Source organism: Bos mutus, chromosome 11, assembly GCF_027580195.1.
Source record: "Bos mutus isolate GX-2022 chromosome 11, NWIPB_WYAK_1.1, whole genome shotgun sequence".
Taxonomy (NCBI): domain Eukaryota; kingdom Metazoa; phylum Chordata; class Mammalia; order Artiodactyla; family Bovidae; genus Bos; species Bos mutus.
Window position 1 is genome coordinate 59,480,872 of NC_091627.1, and position 23,793 is coordinate 59,504,664.

At 41.6% G+C, this 23,793-nt stretch overlaps 1 protein-coding gene across 3 annotated transcripts in view; it reads right to left on the reverse strand.

Moving 5' to 3' along the window:
• Nucleotides 1–2,115: 2,115 nt before the first annotated feature.
• Nucleotides 2,116–23,793, reverse strand: part of LOC102278574 (immunoglobulin kappa light chain-like) — a 40,612-nt gene continuing 18,934 nt past the window's right edge. For 2 of the 3 annotated variants that reach the window (XM_070380151.1, XM_070380152.1), the window contains 2 exons: nucleotides 7,106–7,139; nucleotides 2,116–2,645 (listed from right to left, as the gene is read on the reverse strand). In XM_070380151.1, the coding sequence (XP_070236252.1) occupies nucleotides 2,320–2,645; nucleotides 7,106–7,139 (360 nt within the window). In that variant the 3' untranslated portion in view covers nucleotides 2,116–2,319. Of the gene's footprint in view, nucleotides 2,646–6,456; nucleotides 6,494–7,105; nucleotides 7,140–23,793 lie in introns of all 3 variants that reach the window. The other variant, XM_070380150.1, reaches the window with a different exon arrangement.

The following is a 23,793-nucleotide window of genomic DNA, read 5'->3' on the forward strand; positions in this document are numbered from 1 at the left end:
CTCCAGGCAAGAACACTGGAGTGGGGTGCCATTGCCTTCTCCTATGCATGAAAGTGAAAAGTGAAAGTGAAGTCACTCCGTTTTGTTCGACTCCTGGTGACCCCATGGACTGCAGCCCACCAGGCTCCTCCATCCATGGGATTTTCCAGGCAAGAGTACTGGAGTGGGGTGCCATTGCCTTCGCGCCCAAAGTAATTCCTATCCCAATTTCTAATTGTATTTTTCCTGGTTTTGAACTCTTCATAGATGAAAATATAGGGCATATCTTTTGTGTTTGGTTTCTTTTGCTGATTGTCATGCTTATGAGAATCATCTATATTGTTTGGTATAGTTATAGTTTAATATACAAACATGCTACAATTTAATGACTCATTCTACTGTTGGTGGACATTTGGGTTGTTTCTAGTTTGGGGCTTTTATGAATGAAGATGCTCTGAAAAATTCTTACATAAGTTTTTTTAGTGGGCAGGGACATATTCATTCAAGGGCAGGATTGGTAGGTATTAGGGTATGAATATCTCTCAGCTATATAGAACCTGACTTACACTTTAATAAACATTTTGTGTTTTAACTGTGTTTTCTGGTAGCTCAGCTGGTAAAGAATCCACCTGCAATGCAGGAGACCCAGATTGGATTCCTGGGTCAGGAAGATCCAGTGGAGAAGGGATAGGCTACCCACTATTCTTGGGCTTGGGCTTCCCTGGTGGCTCAGCTGATAAAGAAACCATCTGCAATGCTGGAGGCCTGGATTCTATCCCTCGGTTGGGAAGATCTCCTGGAGAAGGGAACGGCTATCCACTCCAGTATTCTGGCCTGGAGAATTCCATGGACTGCAATGGGGTCACAAAGAATTGGACACGACTGGGCAACTTTCATGTTCTTTCATTTTAACTGTGTAGTGTAGTAAGAATTAAATTAGGTTGTGGAAACATTTAATGTGGTCTTTGGCAGATAGGAGGCCTCAACATCTATTGCATTTAAAATGTAATGAAGGCATCGTATTCCCTTAAGTCAAAGTGCCATAATGGACTTAAATATCTCCCTATTGCTTCTTCACCTACATTATTATCATTGTATAGCCACAATGAATGAATCTGTTTCTAGCCATTCCATTCTTTTGAAAGATTTTCTGTTGGTAAATTAGATTCAACTGGATCAAAGACTATGTTATCATAAGAACCATCACCCTGCAAAGGGCTCTGAAGCCTGCTGAGAAGGGGAAATCAAAGAGGCAAGAGTCTCAATCCCAATGACATATATAACTAAGGAAAACTTATTGTATAGCCCAGGAAACTGTACTCTATACCCTGTGATGACCTGTATGGGAACAAAATCTAAAAAAGAGTGCATATATGTATATAGACAACTAAGTCACTTTGCTGTACATCTGAAACTAACACAACATTGTAAATCAACTATATTTCAATAATAAAAAAAAAAAAAAAAAAGAAGCAAGCCTCTCATACCATGGCCCAGGAGAGGGCTATGAATATAGATGGCTTGTGGGTTTCATGAAAGAGTAAGGTAGGGTAGGCTAGAATGGAGGCTGATGATTTTTATAAATGATGGTATGGTTTTTATCAACTCAATATTTAATTCCTTAGAAGATAAACTGGGGTCATTAGAAAAACAGTGTTTAAAAACCTTTGATCAAGGAACTTCCCTGGTGCTCCAGTGGTTGAGAATCTTCCTGCCAAAGCAGGGGACTTGGGTTTCATCCTTGGTCTGGGAAGATTCCACATGCTGTGGCTGGGCAACTACTGAGCCCCTGTGCTGCAACTACTGAAGCTCACATGCTCTAGAACCCATGCTCTGCAACAAGAGAAATCACCTCAGTGGGAAGCCGGTTCACCGCAACTAGAGAGCAGTCCCTGCTCTTTGCAACTAGAGAAACTCCGTGCAGCAATGAAGACCCAGTGTGTGCGTGTGTGCTAAGTCCCTTCAGTTGAGTCCAGCTCTTTGTGTCCCTATGGACTATTGCTTGCCAGCCTCCACTGTCCATGGAATTCTCCAGGCAAGTACACTGGAGTGGGTAGACCCAGTGCAGCAGCCCCCCATCCCCCCAAAAATTTAAAAAACAAAACAAAAACCCTTAAATCAGAAAGGAGAGAGAAATCACAGGTGCAAAGATTTACTTTATTTATTCATTGTCCCCCCAACATTAGCACGATTAAAGCCAAAGAGGGGGAGGGGGATGAGGTGGGGAGATGGGTCAGAGGATTGCAATAGGGGTTGATCTGTGGACAAAGGGCCTGAGGAGGGGTGAGGGGCTGGGACCGAATCAGCACAGGTGACTGGGGAGCTTGTAGACCTCTTGCTCTAACACTCGTTCTTACTGAAGCTCTTGACGAGGGCGGTAGTCAGGCTCTTGTGGCTGACCTCACACGTATAGGCGTCATGGCTTTGGTACTCTGAGCTGGGCAGTGTCAGGATGCTGCTGAGGCTGTAGGTGCTTTTCTTGCTGTCCTGGTCTGTGAAACTGTTTTGGAAGTTGCTGCTGCTCTGAGTAACCCCATCCACTTTCCACTTGACATTGATATCTTTGGGGTAGAAATCATTCACCAAGCACACGACAGAGACAGTTCCGGTCTTCAGCTGCTCATCAGATGGTTTGAAGAGGAAGACGGATGGCTCAGCATCAGACCCTGAGGAAGGAAGAACAGAGAAGGGTGTTTAAGTAACAGTGAAGTTCTCTACTGGGGTGCACTGTCTGGAGGTGACCTTGGAAATGCAATAGAAAGATGTGCAGAGAGCCACATGCTCTTTTTGTAGTATCCAGGGGCCACCCAGGGAAGTCAAGAAGCAAACTCACAATTGCCATGATTTTGAGTTTTTCTGTAGCCCCCTACTCCTTAAGAAAGCTCTGAATTTTTTGTACTCTTTGCAGCCATTCTAAGGCTGCAAAATAATATGAATTTTAGAAAAAAATGAAGTGAAATATCCCATGAAGATACTCCTCTTTGGGTCAATCCTTGATAGCTTTAAACATTCTCTCCTGCATTAAAGTATTAAATAATTAGCATATTTGATACAAAAATTCTTGTAAGTCCTTATATCTTCCAGGGGATTGTCCCAACCTAGGGATCAAACCCAGGTCTCCCACATTGCAGGCAGATTCTTTACTGGCTGAGCTATCAGGGAAGCCCTATCAACTTTTTAATGGAATTTAAAAATTCATTAAAAGATTTTTTTAAAGCCCTAAATAATTTTAGAACTGTTTAAAATACTTAAATAGTTTGAGCAGTTTGAAAAGAGTTTTAAGTTTTCTGACCTTATCTTTCTTTCCTTCATCTGTGTTCCCTGCCTCCTACAAGGGAACCCAGCGCAAGAGGCCAAGAAACAAAACCACTTCATCAGACCCTCTTGGAGTTTAGAAGTGAGAACAGATCTAACAAGATCACTTCCCCCTTGCCTCTCCTAGTCCTGTGCAGTGATGTCAGGCTGTCTTCTACTTCCTGGGCTTCCTTTGGGTGTGTTGGGGTCAGACCCACCCTTCATGGGTGAGCCCTAAACTCTGAGTCTGGGTCCGAGCATGTGTGTGTGGGTGTCAACCCCTTCACCGTCTGTGATCAAGCCAGCAACTCTCCCACTCCTTGCAAAAGGCCTCAAAGGGAGACCCCCAGCCCTGGCCTTATGACTGTCACCATATGGGGCAAGTCTCAGGCAGACTCGTAGGGTCAACTGTAATTTCAGCCACCTGCCCAGGAGAAGCTGATGAGCTGCACTTCTGAGCAGCTGTCAGATGGCCTGCTAGAAATCCCCTTGGTGGGCCTTTGAGTTCTTGAATGGGGGAGTGTGAATTAAATAACAAAGAATTCTTTGCTGGGAGAAGTCACAGATCAGTGAACAGATTTTATAAAGCTATAAACCTCCATGTTAACCAAGCAGTTCAATATCAGATACTGAATTTTTAATGTTTTGATATTTTCCTTTCTTTTACTCTTCGTATTATTTTTTTCAGAGAATTTTATAAAATAGCCTATGCAGTAAAATAAGTTGAATTCTAGAAAAAAAGGAGATGAAATATCCTATGAAGATACTCCTATTTGGGTCAATCCTTGATGGCTTTAAACATTCTATCCTGCATTAAAATATTAAACAATTATCATATTTGACATGGAAATTCTTGTAAGACCTCATATTAACTTTTTAATAGAGTTTAAAATTAATTGAAAGATTTTTAAAAGGCCCCAAATTATTTTAGAACAGTTTAAAATACTTACATAGTTTAAACAGTTTGAAAAGAGTTTTAAAATGTCCCTAAAATAGTCCTGTCAGGTTGTCCACAAACCAAAAATAATCTTTTTCAAGTATCACTTTTGAAATTAGCCAGAGTAAACAACAATGACAATAACGAATTTTAAAATGATTTTAAAGGGTAAAACACCCAGATTGAAAATTTTCTATCATGGAATGAGGGGGTTGGAAAATACTTTCCTGTTTTTTATAAAAAATTTATAAAAAAATGCCATTTATAAAAAAATGCCATTGAGTTTTTATCAATGGCATTTATATACATTTAGATATTTTGTACGCCTGAAATATAATCTTACTGAAGCCATTACATTTCTGAAAATTAAAAACACCACAAATTTATCTAATTTTTTTTCAGCAATATAACTATAATGATATTTAGTTTGAACTTTTAACTCAGTAAGTTAACTGATCAAAACCTGAATGGCCAGATTGCTAGTCTTCAGTTAGATTTTTGCTGGTCTGAATTTTGCCCTAAGAGTTATATGTATAAAGAGAAAATTATATATATATATAAATATATAATGTTAACTTTTATATATATTTCATTTTGATTGAACATTTATTACTAAATATATTTGATGAGAGGATATTGAAATAATTATAGATCACTGAAAAAAACTAAGTTCTTTATAGTCCCCTACTGGTAATTTTTATTAAGCAGATACAATAATATAAGTTTTATTTTTGTAATTGCTGTCAAAAATCAGGCTTCTCCCTATTTTCCCCATGTTAGCTCACGTCCATCACATTTCTGTTCTCTACTGTTAGCGACATGATTCGTATCACTGTGTCAGGAAAGTGGGCCATAACACAGCTGAATGGGCGATCACCGGGTTGGCCATGCCTTTTGAGGCCTTTAGCGGCCAGGTGCGTGGCCACTAGAGCCCAGGGGCCTGGCCGCCAACGTCCTTCAATCATGAAAGAAGACGCCCCGAAGTCTAAAGACAGCCGCGAGGTCTGCAGACCACGTTAGCGGCCACAGCCCCCACAGCGGTACAAAGACACCGCCAAGTAATAAGAAAAATCATACTCATTAAAATATTTCCTATCTTTTTAACGTCTGTGGGCATCTAAAAAGTGCAGTTATTTTATTTTCCTTCGCTTAAATTTCTTCAAAGCTGAGCTTTTGGGAGCAACCCTCTTGCCTTCATTTATAAGAGGAGATGTATTTATACATTTCCAGTACAGTCTAATACAGAAATTTGGCTTTTTTTTAGAGTCATCTGTCAAGGTATAGAACCCCTATAGCATTTCTGAATATTGACAGTTTTTCATTTATTTTAGACTCTAAAAATAACACAGCTGCTGATTCTCAATCAAGCAGAAACTTTAACATAGACAAGTATATTTTTCTAATGTCTTACTGATTTTTTAGTGCATTCCATTAATTTTTATTGGTATAAAATAATTTATCAGACACATTTCTCTACTTTTCTGTTTTGTACATCTAGCAAAAATCAGTACAATATTTGGCAAATCTCAATGAAAATTAATTCACTTTGGCTCTTTAGAGCTGCAAAGATTCCTTGTTATGGAGATATTTGAAAAAATTTTAATATCCTATCCCAGGGACATTCTACAAATCTTAAGATGTAAAAAATTTAAGTCTCTGTTATGATTTTTAAAAGCTAAACATCTTTATCTTTGGAAAAGTGTCCTTTTTCATCGACACTTATTTTTTCCCCCTTTGAGTCATTTGGTTTAGATTAAATTAATCTTTTTTGTCTACAAATCCAGTTTTGGAGCTGAGTTTAACTTTTCAAACTGATAATAAATCTGAAATAGTCTCATTTACCCATCTCTACAAAACTCATACTTAAGCCTCTAAAAGTCCATACTGGCATTTAGACCCATATTTCAGAAGGTAATAGAGAAAAATTATTTACGTCTAATCTTCAGACGTGTCCCTTGGCCAAAGATGATCCACAGATTTAACTTACTTTCCTCTCAACAAAAAACACTTTTTGCTGCTAATCTCTTTCAATGGTCAGATACAGAGAAAACCTGGTCATTTAGGTGCCACATTAACTAACTAGCTTTTTGCTCTTTCTTGAGACAAACTGATTTCCAGCCCCCGACTCATCTGATTTTTCAGAAGAACCCCATTCTCTTCAAAACTGACCTCAACTCATATCCCAAGCATTAAACCCCCCAAATTTCACAGCTCTATAAGAAAAAGGAGTTGAAAAGTGCACTTACGATTGATTTCCACCTTGGTCCCGCCGCCGAACGTAATTCACAGCGAAGTCCCTGACATATCCCCCTTAACAAAAACCTCCTTCTGAAGCCAATCACAGGAAAGAGCCCAGTCCACAGAAAAATCCAGTCATTTCTCTGCCTTTCTCTCCACAAACCCTACTCTCCTTACAAATTCAACGATGTGGCTGTTTGTTCAGCTTAAAAATTGACTATCTTCTGATTTTCTGTCTTTTACTTTTGGGGACACCAGGCATGGCTCATGTAACCAAAATATCACAAACCCGCACAACTGATACAACAGGACAGAAGTCTCCAGTACAAACAATTGAACAAAAGTTTACTCACATTTGATCTCCACTCTGGTCCTTGGCCCGAAAGTGAACCACAGTGATTCCCCCTAATTTCTGCTTGTACAAATACCTACCCTGAAGGGGCATCAAGCCCCCTTCCCCAATTACGTTAAAATTAATCTTAAATTTACCATCAGCTAGCCTCCTATGGAAGAATTTCCCTTCCCCTCCTCTGTACCTAACCTGGGAATGAAATTTGTTTTAGCCCTGACACCGAATTAATGAAAACAGGCAAAAAGGAACAAAAAGTAAACCAATTAGACAGAAACAGCAAAGGATTAGCTGAAAACAATACTTACTTTTGATCTCTACCTTGGTTCCTTGGCCGAAAGTATTTACACAACAGTTCCTCTTAACCTTGTTCCTATACAAAAACCCTTTCCCTTCCTGACCACTGAGCAAAGCTCTGTTTCAGAACAGACCCTTTGCTCCCCAATACATTTCTGAAACTATCACTCAGACAAGTTATTCTCACCCAGAGACTGGTTCTTCATAGAAAATGTGCAATCAGTTCTCCTGTTTGATTACGGATGGATTATAGCTTTGCCCTGGAGAATGGCAGAGTCTGGTTTCATAGAGTCAATGAATGTATGGATCATTTCAGAGACACAGGGATCATAAGACACAGACAACTGAGAAAGGAAAGTTTGGATTTTACTCACGTTTGACTTCCAGCTTGGTTCCTTGACCTAACGTCCATCACAATGATAGCTGTACGTTATCTCGCTGTATAAAAACCCTTCTCACTAAAGGGGAACAGAGCCTCGGGTCAAGCCGCTGAAGCTTAACTCCCATCTCAAGCAGGTGGGGGGGCCCTGGGGCTTTTCTGATAGAGAATGTTTGTCATTCTTAGGTGAATTCTAAAATCCTTAGATGATTTATTTATGTCGATGGCCTAAATAAATGGTCCCATACGTTAGCAATCTCCCACCTCTGGACTGCTACTTATTTACTGGAAAGCAGGTTGAGTATAAATTAGAAAGAAAGATAAACTCATTTTATAAAACCCTGTACTTTTAGACAGTTGAAGCTTAGTTGATTTACAGTGTTGTGTTAGAGACATCAAAGTGATTCAGCTATATACACACACATATATATTCTTTTTAACATTCTTTTCCATTATACATTATTATAAGGTATTCCAGTAGTCATGTATGGATGTGAGAGTTGGACTATAAAGAAAACTGAGTGCTGAAGAACCAATGCTTTTGAACTGTGGTGTTGGAGAAGACTCTTGAGAATCCCTTTGACTGCAAGGAGATCAAACCAGTCCATCCTAAAAGAGATCAATCCTGAATGTTCATTGGAAGGACTGATGTTGAAGCTGAAACTCCAATACTTTGTCCATCTGATGCAAAGAGCTGACTCATTGGAAAAGACCCTGATGCTGGGAAAGATTGAGGGCAGGAGGAGAAGGGGACGACAAAGGATGAGATGGTTGGATGGCATCACCGACTCAATGGACATGAGTTTGAGAAAACTCTGGGAGTTGGTGATGGACAGGGAGGCCTGGTGTGCTGCAGTCCATGGGGTCGCAAAGAGCTGGACACGACTGAGAGACTAAACTGAACTGAACTGACTGAATGTATTTCCCTGTGCTATATACAGTAGGGCCTTGTTGTTTATCTCTTTAATATCATGTATCTGTTAATCCCAAACTCCTAATTTATCTCTCCCCCGTCTTTCCCCTGTGGTAACCATAAATTTGTTTTCTATGTCTATTTCTGTTTTGTAAATAATATCATTTTAAAAACTGTACTTCTTTATACCTTCTCCTGGGGTGAGGGGAGGGGCGGGGCTTGCACATGACAAACCTCATTCAATGTTATTATGAAACTTCTTAGCTTTTCTCAGTTAATAATACTGAAATAATGTTTTTTTCTATTTGAAACTCTCTTTTGCCACCATGTTGTTTTAAAAAAAGACTAAATGTATTAATATATCAAACCAAGGCCCATGTCTTATTTTGAAATATATTTTGGAGTGAAGCTGTAGATGGCCCATGAAACAAAAACAAAGATCAAAAGAGTAGAAAAGTAGACTTTTCTTGGTTAGTTGTCTGTTGTCATAGGACAGGTAGAGCTGGAGGGGTACCCACCATGCCACAATGAGCTGAACCAGGTGTATGCTGTCTTTGGAGCTGCTAGAGAATTGTGGCATGCCTTGATGTTTCCATAGTAACCCCATCAAGGGCCCTGAAGACCTCATTTTGCTGTGAGCCCATCTCTACTTATTCTGGTCCTGTTTCCCTTTTAACTTTCCATTCCCACTTCAGCATACTAAAGTCCTTACTGTTCTCCTGAGACCTCCAGCTTCTACAAAGCTCCCCCTCTTCTTGGAAACACTTTTGTTCACCTGCCTTACTTGTGAACAACTAATTGTCTTTCAAGACTCAATTTAAGAGAGACTTTCTGTTGGATTATCTCCCAGCAAACAACTCAATGTTGTAGAGTACAGAGGCAGGTCACTGAGCCTGTAACACCTAGTTGCTCTTATCTGCAGTTAGATTCTTTCTGCCCTACTGGATTGTAAGCTGTTTGATGTTTCATTGCCTTATATTTGGAAGGTCCAGTCTAGTATCTTCACTTGGTAAATGCTCAACAAACATTTGCAGAATGAATGAAAACAACAAAACAAGGGACAAAAACAAACCATAAATAGTTGAAAAATCAAGACTAGATCAGAGCCGATAAATTATAAAGGACCAAGGATTAATACTGACTATGGTAATAGTAAGTTTTACAAAAGAAATTGTAATAGTAATTCTGAAGTAGGTTCAATACTATATACAAGACTACACATGAAATGTTGTTTAAAAAGTAAAAAAAGAGAAGTTGTGTTAGGCATATACAGTGGAATATTACTCATCCATAAAAAGGAACGAAATTGGGTTATTTGGAGTGATGTGGATGAACCTAGAGTATGTAATACAGAGTGAAGTAAGTCAGAAAGAGAAAAATACCATATATTAGTGCATATATATGAAATGTAGAAAAACGGTACTGATAAACCTATTTGCAAGGAGGAATAGAGATGTAGACATAGAGAATGAACTTGTGGATGCAGCAGGGGAAGGAGAGGATGGGATGAATTGAGAGAGGAGCACTGACGTATATTGTGTGTAAAATAAATATTAAGAGCTAGTGGGAGACTGCTGTATAGCACCGGGAGCTCAGTTCAGTGCTTAAGGATGACCTAGAGGTGTGGGATGGTGGGGGGAAAGGGAGGCCCAAGAGGGAGTGAATATATGTATACTTGTAGCTGATTCACTTACAGCGTATAGTAACTAACACAATGTTGTAAAGCAGTTATCCTCCAATCAGAAAAAAAGGTAAAAGAAGAGAAAAGAACTGACATCTTCATCATAAACTAATTATGTCAGAGCTTTGCAATGGAGCACAAAACAGCCACTAAGGGGATAAAGTAGGTTTCTGCATAGTCACGTAGAAGGTGATACAGAAGATATAGGCTGAATGGTATATATTGTATGATACTATGATCCCATTTTAATTGAATATGTATGGATATGAATAGAGGCTAATTGCAGAAGGAAATACAATCAACTGTGCTCAGTAATTGTCTCCTAAAATTGATTACAGTGGTGTGTTGTTGTGGAAGAAAGGGGAGCAATGTCTTCTCTTTCTACTGTACTATTGTAGATTATTTGGTTTTTAAAAATTATGGGAATATATTCCCATAGAAACACTAAGGCTGTACCAATTTTGATAGCTTGATATCATCAAGTAGAATTCTCCATAGTCATGAGCAATTGTAAATATAATTTTTAAATGATATATACATGTTTAATTTTTCTTTGTCATTCAAATACTGTTTTAATAATATTTAAATTAAGAGTGCAAAAAAAGGTAGGAGTTCTCCTGTTCTGTATAGAGGATATTGTTTTACCAATGTAGGACATATGGGTGTGATGTGGGGGCTGAAAAATGTATATTCCTAAGTGAGTAAATAGGAGATTGAAAGTGAAGCATGTAAGTAAATGACTATTAAAAGCAGAATTTGCTACTAATAAAAGATTCTTATTATAAGAACTGTTGTGCAAAAGCTAGTTTTTTTGACTACACGCAATAGGATCAATAGGAATGGTTGTGATGTTTGCTGTAACACCACATGGATCACTGAAAAGTGGCTAAAAACCTAATGTGTATGTGGTTTATTATTTGAAGGCAAAGGATGTCTTAGAAGCATCTGTGAGGACCTACCATTCTACAGAGTGTCCAGGATGGGCCTTGATAAGATTGATTTACTAAGGAAAAATAGAGTCAATAAACTGGTCTGAGGGGTTCTTAGATTTATGCATGAGTGATGGAAACAGAAAATTTAGGGGAGCATTCCAAAAAACTCATCACTAAAGCTGCTTTCCATGTGGCTGCCAACAAAGTCAGATTCTTAGAATAAATTCTCAACTGCTCATGGTGTGTGTGTGTGCTCAGCTGCTCAGTCGTGTTTGACTCTTTGCAGCCCCATAGACTGTAGCCCACCAGGCTCCTCTGTCCTAGGGAGAGAAAGAAAACATGAAAGAGAGAAAGACGAAATACATGTGGATAAGTCATCCTGAAAACTGTTGAGAAGCTTTCTAATCAGTGTTCTCAGGTCTAGCATTTCAAGAAACACCATTTTTTTTTTTAAGTTTGACACAAGTAACCAGCCTATTTGAAAGGTCTGTCTCCCATCAGTACCATACAGAAAACCACCCAACATGTCAGAGACACAGTGACACAATTTTGCAAAGTTTGAGGACTGAGGGATTCCCTACCTGGCTCCTGAATGTTTGCGTCTGATAATCCATCCAGAAGTCTGTGGTTCAAAATTTTTTCCAGCTCATCATTCACAATCGGAGAAGGCAATGGCACCCCACTCCAGTACTTTTGCCTGGAAAATCCCATGGACGGAGGAGCCTGGTAGGCTGTAGTCCATGGGGTCACTAGAGTCGGACACGACTGAGCGACTTCATTTTCTCTTTTCACTTTCATGCATTGGAGAAGGAAATAGCAACCCACTCCAGTGTTCTTGCTTGGAGAATCCCAGGGACGGGGGAGCCTGGTGGGCTGCCGTCTATGGGGTCGCACAGAGTCGGACACGACTGATGCAACTTAGCAGCAGCAGCCAGAGCAGCAGCATCATTCACAGTAAAGTCCAAAGTAGGTGTGGTTCTTTTGGCTTCAGCTTGATTCCTTCCTCCTTAAGATCATACTGTCTGTCCTTTGTACTTGACTTAAGCTGATAATTCAAAAAATGAGGAGGAAATTCTTGAGCCACATTCAGTGGTGATCAGAACCTGATCAAGTGCTGTTCTCCAGGCTAGAGTGCCACAAATAGACATCTGACTTGAATCCCCAAGGGGCAAGGATGGCCTGCATTTGGCCAGAAGGAGGAAGACAGAGGAGGTCACTTGAGACCTGGAGATCACTGCTTCTTTGCTGCTTTGGGGCTGTGTCTATTTCCATCCATTTCTAAAGAAAGACATGCTGAGAGAAGCAAAGTCCTTTGCCCAACCATGTACAAGCACATAAGCTGTACTCCTGACCCGAAAGTCTGGTCCCGCTCTGGAAAATGTAGACGCTCATCTTGTTTCTGGGGCTTTCCAGGTGGCGCTAGCGGTAAAAGATCCGACTGTTGGTGCAGGAGATGCAAGAGACTCAGGTTCAGTCTCTGGGGCAGGAAGATCCCCTGAAAGAGGAAATGACAACCCACTCCAGTATTCTTGCTTGGGAAATTCAATGGACGAGGAGACTGGCAGGCTACAGCCCATAGAGTTGCAAAGAGTCAGACACCACTGAGTGCCTGAACATGCACACAAACACACATATCTTGTTTCCACGAAGACATGAAGGCTGCAGGTGTTTTTTTTTTTTTTCACTTTCTAGAGTGAAAGATAAAACAGTAGCAACATACCAGGGCTTATGAACCCTTGGAGAAGCTCTGACAATGAGATTTATATATTGAATGTTGTGGTTTCCAGTTGGTTTTACACTAGTGATGAATCTTTCAAGCTCTACCCTGGAGTTCCCTGGCCCCTTGTCTGTCTACTTGGCATGCAACTCTGTGTCCCCCTCACCCTGCTGCACAGAAACCCATTGCAGACAACTACTGTGATTGAGCCAGCTCTGCGTGCAGCCATGGAGTCCCTGAATTCAGGCTTGGTTCTGTCACGCGAGTGTATGTTCCTTGGTTCTTTGTCTCGTCACAACAAAGATTTGGAGCGACAGACATTAAAGCCCTCAGTGCGTCACAGCTCTCAGGTCTTGGACAAACCGTGTTATAGCTCTTAGGCAAATCAGTGTTACAGCTCTATTTTATTTAGAAGATAGCAGGAGAATCCATCCTCAAAGCGTGAGGGCATGCCAACCCAAAGACTCGAAGAGAAGAGTGTGGAGGAGAGTGCGGGGACAGAGAGAGAGAGTGAGCGAGGGAGAGAGAAAGAGCGCACGCATGTGGGAGAGAAAGAGAGCAAGAAAGTGCTTTGGCTCCTCCTTTTATATGTTTTTTCCTCCACCTGGGCCTGCCCTATGCAAATTGGGCTTAGCCAAGAGTGCTGTTTGTTCTACCTGAAGTCTTCACTCTGGTCCTCAGACCTTCCTTTGACCTTCCTTTGTTCTATTTTCGCAGGCTTTTCCCTTCCTTGTCTTTTAGCCACCGCCATTTTGGACTCCTTTTCCCTATTCTACTTACCTAACAGTTCCTCACATTTTTGCCTTTGTTGTCAAAATCTTCAAATCCTTCATGAACACTCTACCCTGCTTTCTGCTGACTCAGGACTACTCAGTGAGAGGCCCCTCCCACCCCTCTGACCACTCCCCACTTCCTCCTCTTCCTAGTTTTGCTCATTTTGACTAAGAACCTGGGCTCTGGATCTTTTCTGTCCACTGACCTGCATTGCCTCCTTCCCTTGATATGTACGTCCTGATTCCATTTCAAAAGGATTTCAATCTCACTCTACTTTCCAATTCTGCCCCCCACCCGCAATTCTGTTCAGCTCCAGGGGTCAGTTAAGCTGCTTACCACACAACCTAATATTTTGCTGCTGCTGTCTCTGCCCTGTTCTTTCTGTTGTGGGTTTCTTTGTTTCTTTTTTCTGATTATACCACAAAACTTGTGGATTTCAGTTCCTTGATCAAGGATTGACCCTGGGGCCCTTGGCAATGAGAATGTGGAGTCCTAACCACTGGACTGCCAGGGAATTTGCTTTGGGTTTATTTCTTTAAAAAATCATTTTTGCAATTAAGGTTTAAAAAATTTTTTGTATTTATTTATTTAAAATTTACTTATTTATTTGACTGTTCTGGGTCTTAGTCAAGGCACACAAAATCTTCTTCATTGCAGCCTACCAGATCTTTAGTTGCAGCATGAGGGATCTTTAGTTGTGGCATGTGGGATCTAGTTTCTTGACCAGGGATGGAACCCAGGTCCCCTGCATTGGGAGCATGGATTCTTAAGGGGAAATATTGTGATTGAATGTGTGAGTTTAATCCCTCTTCTTAAACTTGATTTTTCTTAAATTGGCTCCTTTGGTTTCTAAGTGGGGTTAAACTAGGCTTGTTCTTGGCTCTTACTCCCATGTTGCTGTTCAGTTGCTCAGTCATGTCCAACTCTTTGTGACCCTGTGCACTGCACGCCAGGCTTCCCTGTCCTTCACCATCTTCTGGAGCTTGTTCAAACTCATGTCCATTGGATCAGTGATGCCATCCAACCATCTCATCCTCTGTTGTCCCCTTCTCCTCCTGCCCTCAATCTTTCCCAGCATCAAGGTCTTTTCAAATGAGTTAGTTCTTCACATCAGGTGGCCAAAGTATTGGAGCTTCAGCTTCAGCATGAGTCTTTCCAATGAATATTCAGGGTTGATTTCCTTTAGGATTGACTGGTTTGATCTCCTTGGGACTCTCAAGAGTCTTCTCCAAATCACAGTTCAAAAGTATCAATTCTTCAGTGCTCAGCCTTCTATATGGTCCAATCTCATATCCATACATGACTACTGGAAAAACCATAGCTTTGCTAGACGGACCTTTGTCAGCAAATTAATGTCTCTGTTTTATAATATGCTGTCTAGATCTGTCATAGCTTTTCTTCCAAGGAGCATCTTTTAATTTCATGGCTTCAGTCATCATCTGCAGTGATTTTAGGGCCCAAGAAAATGAAGTCTGTCACTGTTTCCATTGTTTCCCCATCTATTTGCCATGAAGTGATGGGACCAGATGTAGGGTTGTCCAGTGAGGGGACTTCCCTAATATTTGGAAACCCAAAGAGAAGTCTTCAATATTATCCACGGGTTATATATGCGCATGCATGCTCAGTGGTGTCCGACTCTTTGAGACCCCGTGGACTGTAGCTCACCAGGCTCCTCTGCCCATGGAATTTTGTGGGCAAGAATACTGGAGTGGGTTGCCATTTCCTTCTCCAGGCGATCTTCCCAACGCATGGATCAAACCCACGTCTCTTGCAGCTCCTGCACTGGCAGGTCGGTTCCTCACCACTGAGCCTTTCTGCAGGATAATATATGGACAGAGGTGAGAACCATAGGATCACCTAGTGAGGTGCTCCAGGCAGGTAGGAGCATCAACATCCTTCCCCCTAGGTTTCCTACCCAAGTCTGAGGACCACACGGTTAGGCAGTCTGTGTCTCCAATAGCAGAGGTGCTCTGGCTTTGGGGAAACCATGTGGGAATTTTCCATTTCTGGCATCCACTTCCCTTATTAGCATATCCCCAAGCATGTGGATATTGTACTTTAGACCCTAGTTTCTTGCTTTAAACAACTTCTGTTTGAACTATCTAGAGTGACTTCTTTTTGCTGCATGAACCCTTGTGTGTGTGTGTGCATGCCTGGTCAGCAGCTCAGTCGTGTCTGACTCTTTTTGACCCCATGTAGCCTGCCAGGCTCCTCAGTCCATGGGATTCTCCAGGCGAGAATACTGGAGTGGGTAGCCATTTCCTCCTCCAGGGGATCTTCCCAACCCAGGGATCAAACCCACATCTCCTTCATTGGCAGGAGGATTCTTTACCGCTGAGCCACGTGGGAAGCCCAAATCAGGCTCCTCAGGGCAAATCATCTCTGTTTATGTTAAATCAGGAGTGACTTGGCCATGTCTGTGCTGCTGGTGCTGTGGAGGAAGAAAGAGGGTTAGGGTGTACTGAGGAGACTCCTGCCGCTTCTGCCAAAACCTTCCAGTGACTTTCAAAGTGCGGGTGCATCCGAGAGTATTTGTGCATTGTTTTCAATAGATGGAGGAACTAGGAGGAGTAGCTGGGGCGGCCCAGCTTCACCCATCTGCTTCCTTGGGTGGTCTATGTTCGTGTGTGTGACACTGTGGGAGGTAAACCATGATCCTGCTGACAGTAGTAAGTTGCAATATCATCAGCCTTCAGACTGCTGATGGTGAGGGTGAAATCTGCCCCAAATCCACTGCCACTGAACTGGGAAGGGAACCAGGAAGGCGACCTGGGTACTGCATAGATGAGGAGCTTAGGAGCTTTCCCTGGTTTCTGTTGACCCCAGGCTAATTTAGTGTCAATGCTCTGACTGGCCTGGCAAGTGATGGAGACTCTGTCTCCTAGAGATGCAGACAAGGAGGATGGAGACTGGGTTACCTGGATGTCACACCTGGCACCCGAGATTGGAAACATAAAAACATATATCCACAGGATTAACCAAGTTATAAGAGGACTTCCCTGAAGGGCCAGGTAGTACTGACCACACTGGGCTGCACAAATCCCCAGTGTTCTCCCTCCTTTCCTGGGAGCCAGAGCAGCAGGAGACCAAGGAGCTGCCCAGGGGCCCTCATGTTCACTGTGCATTCTAACCGGGACGGACTCCTGCCCAGGCTGTGATCAGACTATAAGGAAATGTCTGGGGTAGTGGGCTGAGCTCTGGGGACATGCAAATCAGCAGGGGAAGGGCAGGGCTGGTCGAGGCTGCAGGGCTGGTTGAGCTCAGTAACCGCACAGAAGCAATGAGTTCCCAGCATCCCACGTTAGACCAGAGCAACACAAATTAGCCTGCAGAGAACATGTTTCTTCATGCAGGCCATAGGGCACAATCAGCCTACCATGCTATGATTAGAATGTTTGATTTTGCTCCCTTCGGAGTTGAAAACTTGCTTTTCTTGCTATCTCTCCAACTAAGGCAGAGTCTTTCAGGTATGGCACACACTGAAAACTTCAAAAATTTTATAACTTTCTTCAAATGAGAACCTATGTACATGATGGAGGCCAGTGGGGCCTTCTCTTTGATCCTCTGATGCTCTTAGTAAGATAAATTATTAGCAGTACCAGCAAGAAATGCTATGAAGTAGAAGAGCAATAAAAATGCACACAGTCATGATTTGTAAACAAAGCACTAGACATTGGGTATCTGTCATCACTAACCTTTCATCTCCAGCTAAGCATTTATGTATGGTCTGTCCCATTATCTCCATCAAGACCAGCCAAGATAAGAAATTTTCTATCTGCACATCTGAGAAATATCAGCCATCTTCCTAATTCTGTGTGCTCTTACTTTGACTGTGTGGATCACAACAAACTGTGGAAAATTCTTAAAGAGATGGGAATACAAGACCACCTTTACCTGCCTCCTGAGAAATTTGTATGCAGGTCAATAAGCAACAGTTAGAACCAGACATGGATCAACAGACTGGTTCCATACTGGGAAAGGAGTATGTCAAGACAGTATATTACTTCTATGCAGAGTACATCATGTGAAATGCTGGGCTGGATGAAGCACAAGCTGGAATCAAGTTTGCCAGGAGAAATATCAATAACCTCAGATATGCAGATGACACCACCCTTATGGCAGAAAGTGAAGAGGAACTAAAAAGCCTCTTGATGAAAGTGAAAGAGGAGAGTGAAAAAGTTGGCTTAAAACTCAACATTCAAAAAACGAAGATCATGGCATCTAGATGGGGAAACAGATGGGGAAATAGATGGGGAAACAATGGAAACAGTGACAGACTTTATTTTCTTGGGCTCCAAAATCACTGCAGATCATGGCTGCAGTCATGAAATTTAAAAACACTTGCTCCTTGGAAGAAAGCTATGACCAATCTAGACAGCATATTAAAAAGCAGAGATATTACTTTGCTGACAAAGGTCCACCTAGTCAAAGCTATGGTTTTCCAGTAGTCATGTATGGATGTGAGAGTTGGACTATAAAGAAAGCTGAGCACTGAAGAATTGATACTTTTGAACTGTGGTGTTGGAGAAGACTCTTGAGAGTCCCTTGGACTGCAAGAAGATCAAGCCAGTCAATCCTAAAGGAAATCAGTCCTGAATATTTATTAGAAGGACTGATGCTAAAGCTGAAATGCCATTCCTTTGGCTACCTGATGCAAAGAACTGACTCATTTGAAAAGACCCTGATGCTGGGAAAGATTGAACAAAGGAGGAGAAGGGGATGACAGAGGATGAGATGGTTGGATGGCATCACCGACTCGATGGACATGAGTTTGAGCAAGGTCCGGGAGTTGACCTATGGACAGGAAAGCCTGGCGTACTGCAGTCCATGAGGTCACAAAGCAATGGACATGACTGAGCGACTGAACAGATTACACATATTTATGCTAAATGTTCCCTGAATTATACATATTATTCCTCATGCTTTCTCTCCTGTCTTTCCCCAAGGTCTTCTTATTTAGAAGCTGAGGTCTTCCCTAGACCAAATGCCCATTTATACCCTTGCACCTATTAATACTATGTTCCTTAAACTTCATATTGCACCATCCTATCACAAAATCTTTTCAAGATCCTAAGAGAGTCTTGGATTTAAGACATTAGAACCCAAGCGTGATGAGGAAGCAGTCACATAGGAAGATGAAGGTGGAAGACCCGTGTGGAATATGGAGTCCATAATATGATAGGGCATCTTAGAATCTTGCCTGGGAAACTCCATGGACAGAGGAACCTGGTGGGCTACAGTCCATGAGGTTGCGAAGAGTTGGACACGACTGAGAGACTGAGCACATAAATTAGTTTTTAGGTTTTCTTCAGTTGGCTTGAAAAAGTACAGCTGATAGCAAGAAAATTTTACATTTAGGAATTTTTGCTGAATGGTATTGAGGAATCACAGTTTTAATTTGGTTGCCAAGCCTCTCATAGACCATACATTTCCTGGAGTAGTCATATGATATTTTTGTCTCCTTTTCATCGTGCATTATTTGTCTTCACAGCTCACGGCATATGTACTTTTGATGCCATGCTCTGATGCTTTGCCTAGGCTCCTGGAGCTCTAGGCAGGATGCTCAGGGCTCTATTAAAGGGGTTTCCTGAAGATGGGGCCTGAGTGCGTCAGAAGAGTGAGAAGCAGCAAGATAATGCCACAGCCATAACTCCTTATCTTTCTGGCCTTCTGGGTCTCGGGTGAGAGATTTAGGGAAGAAGTATCTTTATAAAATTAAAAGATGATTTTACCATGCAAAATGAGTAAATCATTTTACTTAAATGGTGTAATTAGTTATGATAAGGAGCAAACCCTACATTTTATATATATATGCTTTAATATATGAATGATGCAATGTATAATCGCCATTCCATCATGATTGCAGGTGTCTCTGGGGACGTCATGATGACCCAGTCTCGAAGTTCCTTGGCTGTGTCTGCAGGAGAGGAAGGTCATCATCATCTACAGGTCCAGCCAGAATCTTCTATACTTCAACCAGAAAACCTAGTTTGCCTGGTACCAGCAGAAACTGTGGGCTTCCCCAGTGGCACAGTGGTAAAGAATACGCCTGCCATGTAAGAGCTTCAGGAGATGTGGGTTTGATCTCTGGGTCAGGAAGGTCTCCTGGAGCCAGATTAACAGACTTTTTTTTTTTTCCATCTTCTTCCTTTACAACCACTAGTACCTTGAGTAACTTAAGCTCTAAGTACTTCTAAGTAGCTCTAAGCACTAATGATTGTTCATCATTAGGGGGGTTATTATGAGATAATTGCTATAGGTGAATAAGCCCTTGCTACAACATTCAACACTTAGTAAATCTCTAAGACTTCATTGATCACTGAGGAAGGCTTTCTTATCTCTCCTTGCTATTCTTTGGAACTCTGTATTCAAATAGGTATATCTTTCCCTTTCTCCTTTGTATTTTGCTTCTCTTCTTTTCACAGCTATTTGTAAGGCCTCATCAGACAAACTTTTTGCTTTTTTCTCTTGGAGATGGTGTTGATCCCTGCCTCCTGTACAGTGTCATAAACCTCCATCCATAGTTCTTCAAGCACTCTGTCTATCAGATCTAATTCCTTGAATCTACTTGTCACTTCCATTGTATAATTGTAAGGGATTTGATTTAGGTCATACCTGAATGGTCTCTGGATGCTTTTGAACTGTGGTGTTGGAGAAGACTCTTGAGAATCCCTTGGACTGCAAGGAGATCCAACAAGTCCATCCTAAAGGAGATCAGTCCTGGGTGTTCATTGGAAGGACTGATGCTAAAGCTGAAACTCCAATACTTTGGCCACCCCATGCGAAGAGTTTACTCATTGGAAAAGACCCTGATGCTGGGAGGGATTGCGGGGGAGGAGGAGAAGGGGACAACAGAGGATGAGATGGCTGGATGGTATCACTGACTCAATGGACATGAGTTTGAGTGAACTCTGGGAGTTGGTGATGGACAGAGAGGTCTGGTGTGCTGCACTTCATGGGGTCGCAAAGAGTCAGACACGACTGAGTGACTGAACTGAACTGACTGAATGGTCTAGTGATTTTCCCTACTTTCTTCAATTTAAGTCTGAATTTGGCAATAAGGAGTTCATGATCTGAGCCACAGTCAGCTCCCAGTCTTGTTTTTGCTGACTGTATAAGGTTCTCCAGAAAATGGCAACTCACTCCAGTGTTCTTGCCTGGAGAATCCCAGGGATCGGGGAGCCTGGTGGGCTGCCGTCTATGGGGTCGCACAGAGTTGGACACGACTGAAGCGACTTAGCAGCAGCAGCAGCAGCATAGAGGTTCTCCATCTTTGGCTGCAAGGAATACAACTGATCTGATTTTGATATTGACCATTCTGTGATGTCCATGTGTAGAGTTTTCTCTTGTGTTGTTGGAAGAGGGTGTTTGCTATGACCAGTGCATTCTCTTGGCAAAACTCTATTACCCTGCTTCATTCTGTACTCTAAGGCCAAATTTGCCTGCTATTTCAGGTATTTCTTGACTTCCTACTTTTGCATTCCTGTCCCCTATAATGAAAAGAACATCTTTTGTGGTTGTTAGTTTTAGAAGGTTTTGTAGGTCTTTATAGAACCGTTCAACTTCAGCTTCTTCAGCATTACTGGTCGGGGCATAGACTTGCATTACTGTGATACTGAATGATTTGCCTTGGAAATGAACAGAGATCATTCTGTTGTTTTTGAGATTGCATCCAAGTACTGCATTTCGGACTCTTGCTGACCGTCATGGGTACGCCATTTCTTCTAAGGGATTCTTGCCCACAGTAGTAGATATAATGGTCATCTGAATTAAATTCACCCATTCCAGTCCATTTTAGCTCGCTGATTCCTAAAATGTTGACGTTCACTCTTGCCATCTCTTGTTTGACCACTTCCAATTTGCCTTGATTCATGGACATAACATTCCAGGTTCCTATGCAATATTGCTCTTTACAGCATTGGACTTTACTTCCATCACCAGTTATATCCACAACTGGGTATTGTTTTTGCTTTGGTTCGTCTCATCAGTCTTTCTGGAGTTATTTCTCCACTGATCTCCAGCAGCATACTGGGTGCCTACCAACCTGGGGAGTTCATCTTTCCGTGTCCTATCTTTTTGCCTTTTCATACTGTTCATGGGGTTCTCAAGGCAAGAATACTGAAGTGGTTTGCCATTCCCTTCTACAGTGGACCATGTTTTGTCAGAACTCACCACCATGACCTGTCTGTCTTGGGTGGCCCTACACGGCATGGCTCATAGTTTCATTGAGTTCCAAGGCTGTGGTCCATGTGATCAGATTAGTTAGTTTTCTGTGATTGTGATTTTCAGTCTGTCTGCCCTCTGTTGGAGAAAGTTAAGAGGCTTATGGGAGCTTCCTGATGGAGAAAAGGAAAGATACACCCATTTGAATGCAGAGTTCCTAAGAATAGCAAGGAGAGATAAGAAACACTTTCTCAGTGATCAAAGCAAAGAAACAGGGAAAAACAATAGAATGGAAAAGACTAGAGATCTCTTCAAGAAAATTAGAGATACCAAGGGAACATTTCATGCAAAGGTGGGCTCAATAAAGGACAGAAATGGTATGGACCTAACAGAAGCAGAAGATATTAAGAAGAGGTGGCAAGAATACAAAGAAGAAATATACAAAAGAGATCTTCATGACCCAAATAATCATGATGGTATGATCACTCACCTAGAGCCAGACATCCTGGAATGCAAAGCCAAGTGGGCCTTAGGAAGCATCACTCTGAACAAAGCTAGTGGCAGTGATGGAATTCCAGTTGAGCTATTTCAAATCCTAAAAGATGATGCTGTGAAAGTGCTGCACTAAATATGCCAACAAATTTGGAAAACTCAGCAGTGGTCACAAGACTGGAAAAGGTCAGTTTTCATTCCAGTTCCAAAGAAAGGCAATGCCAAAGAATGCTCAAACTACTGCACAATTGTACTCATCTCACATGCTAGCAAAGTAATGCTCAAAATTCTCCAAGCAGGCTTCAACAGTACGTGAACCATGAACTTCCAGTAGTTCAAGCTGGATTTACAAAAGGCAAAGGAACCAGAGGTCAATTGCCAAAATTCGTTGGATCATCAAAAAAACAAGAGAGTTCTAGAAAATCTTTTATTTCTGCTTTATTGACTATGCCCAAGCCTTTGACTGTGTGGATCACCACAAACTGTGGAAAATTCAAGAGATGGGAATAACAGACCATCTGAACTGCCTCTTGAGAAATCTGTATGCAGGTCTGGAGGCAACAGTTAGAACTAGACATGTAACAACAGACTGGTTCCAAATAGGGAAAGAAGTATGTTAAGGCTGTATATTGTCACCCTGCTTATTTAACTTATACGCAGAGTGCATCATGAGAAATGCCAGGCTGGATGAAGCACAAGCTGGAATCAAGATTGCTGGGAGAAATATCAATAACCTCAGACATGCAGATGACACCATCCTTATGGCAGAAAGCAAAGAAGAACTAAAGAGCCTCTTGATGAAAGTGAAAGAGGAGAGTGAAAAAGTTGGCTTAAAACTCAACATTCAAAAAATGAAGATCATGGCATCTAGATGGGGAAATAGATGGGGAAACAGTGGAAACAGTGACAGACTTTATTTTCTTGGATCAGTACAAAATCACTGCAGATGGTGACTGCAGCCATGAAATTAAGACACTTGCTCCTTGGAAGAAAAGCCATGACCAACCTAGATAGCATATTAAAAAGCAGAGACATTACTTTGCCCACAAATTTGGTCTAGTCAAAGCTATGGTTTTTCCAATAGTCATGTATAGATGTGAGAGTTGGACTATAAAGAAAGCTGAGCACCAAAGAATTGATGGTTTTGAACTGTGGTATTGGAGAAGACTCTTGAGAGTCCCTTGGACTGCAAGGAGATCCAACAAGTCCATCCTAAAGGAAATCAGTACTGAATATTCAATGGAAAAACTGATGCTGAAGCTGAAACTCAAATACTATGGCCACCTGATGTGAAGAGCTGACTCATTGGAAAAGACCCTGATGCTGGGAAAGATTGAAGGCGGGAGGAGAAGGGGACAGCAGAGGATGAGATGGTTGGATGGCATCACCAACTCAAAGGACATGAGTCTGAGTAAACTCCAGGAGTTGGTGATAGACAGGGAGGCCTGGCTTGCTGCAGTCCTTGGGGTTGCAAAGAGTCAGACACAACTGAGCGACTGAACTGACTGAAGACTTCTTAAATGGCAATTGGCCATGTAGTTATTGTTTGTGTATATTATTTTTAGTAGTAGTAGTATTAGTAAAAATATCAGTAGTATAAATAGGCATATTTCCTTGAATTTGTAATAGTAATAGTAGTAGAAATAGT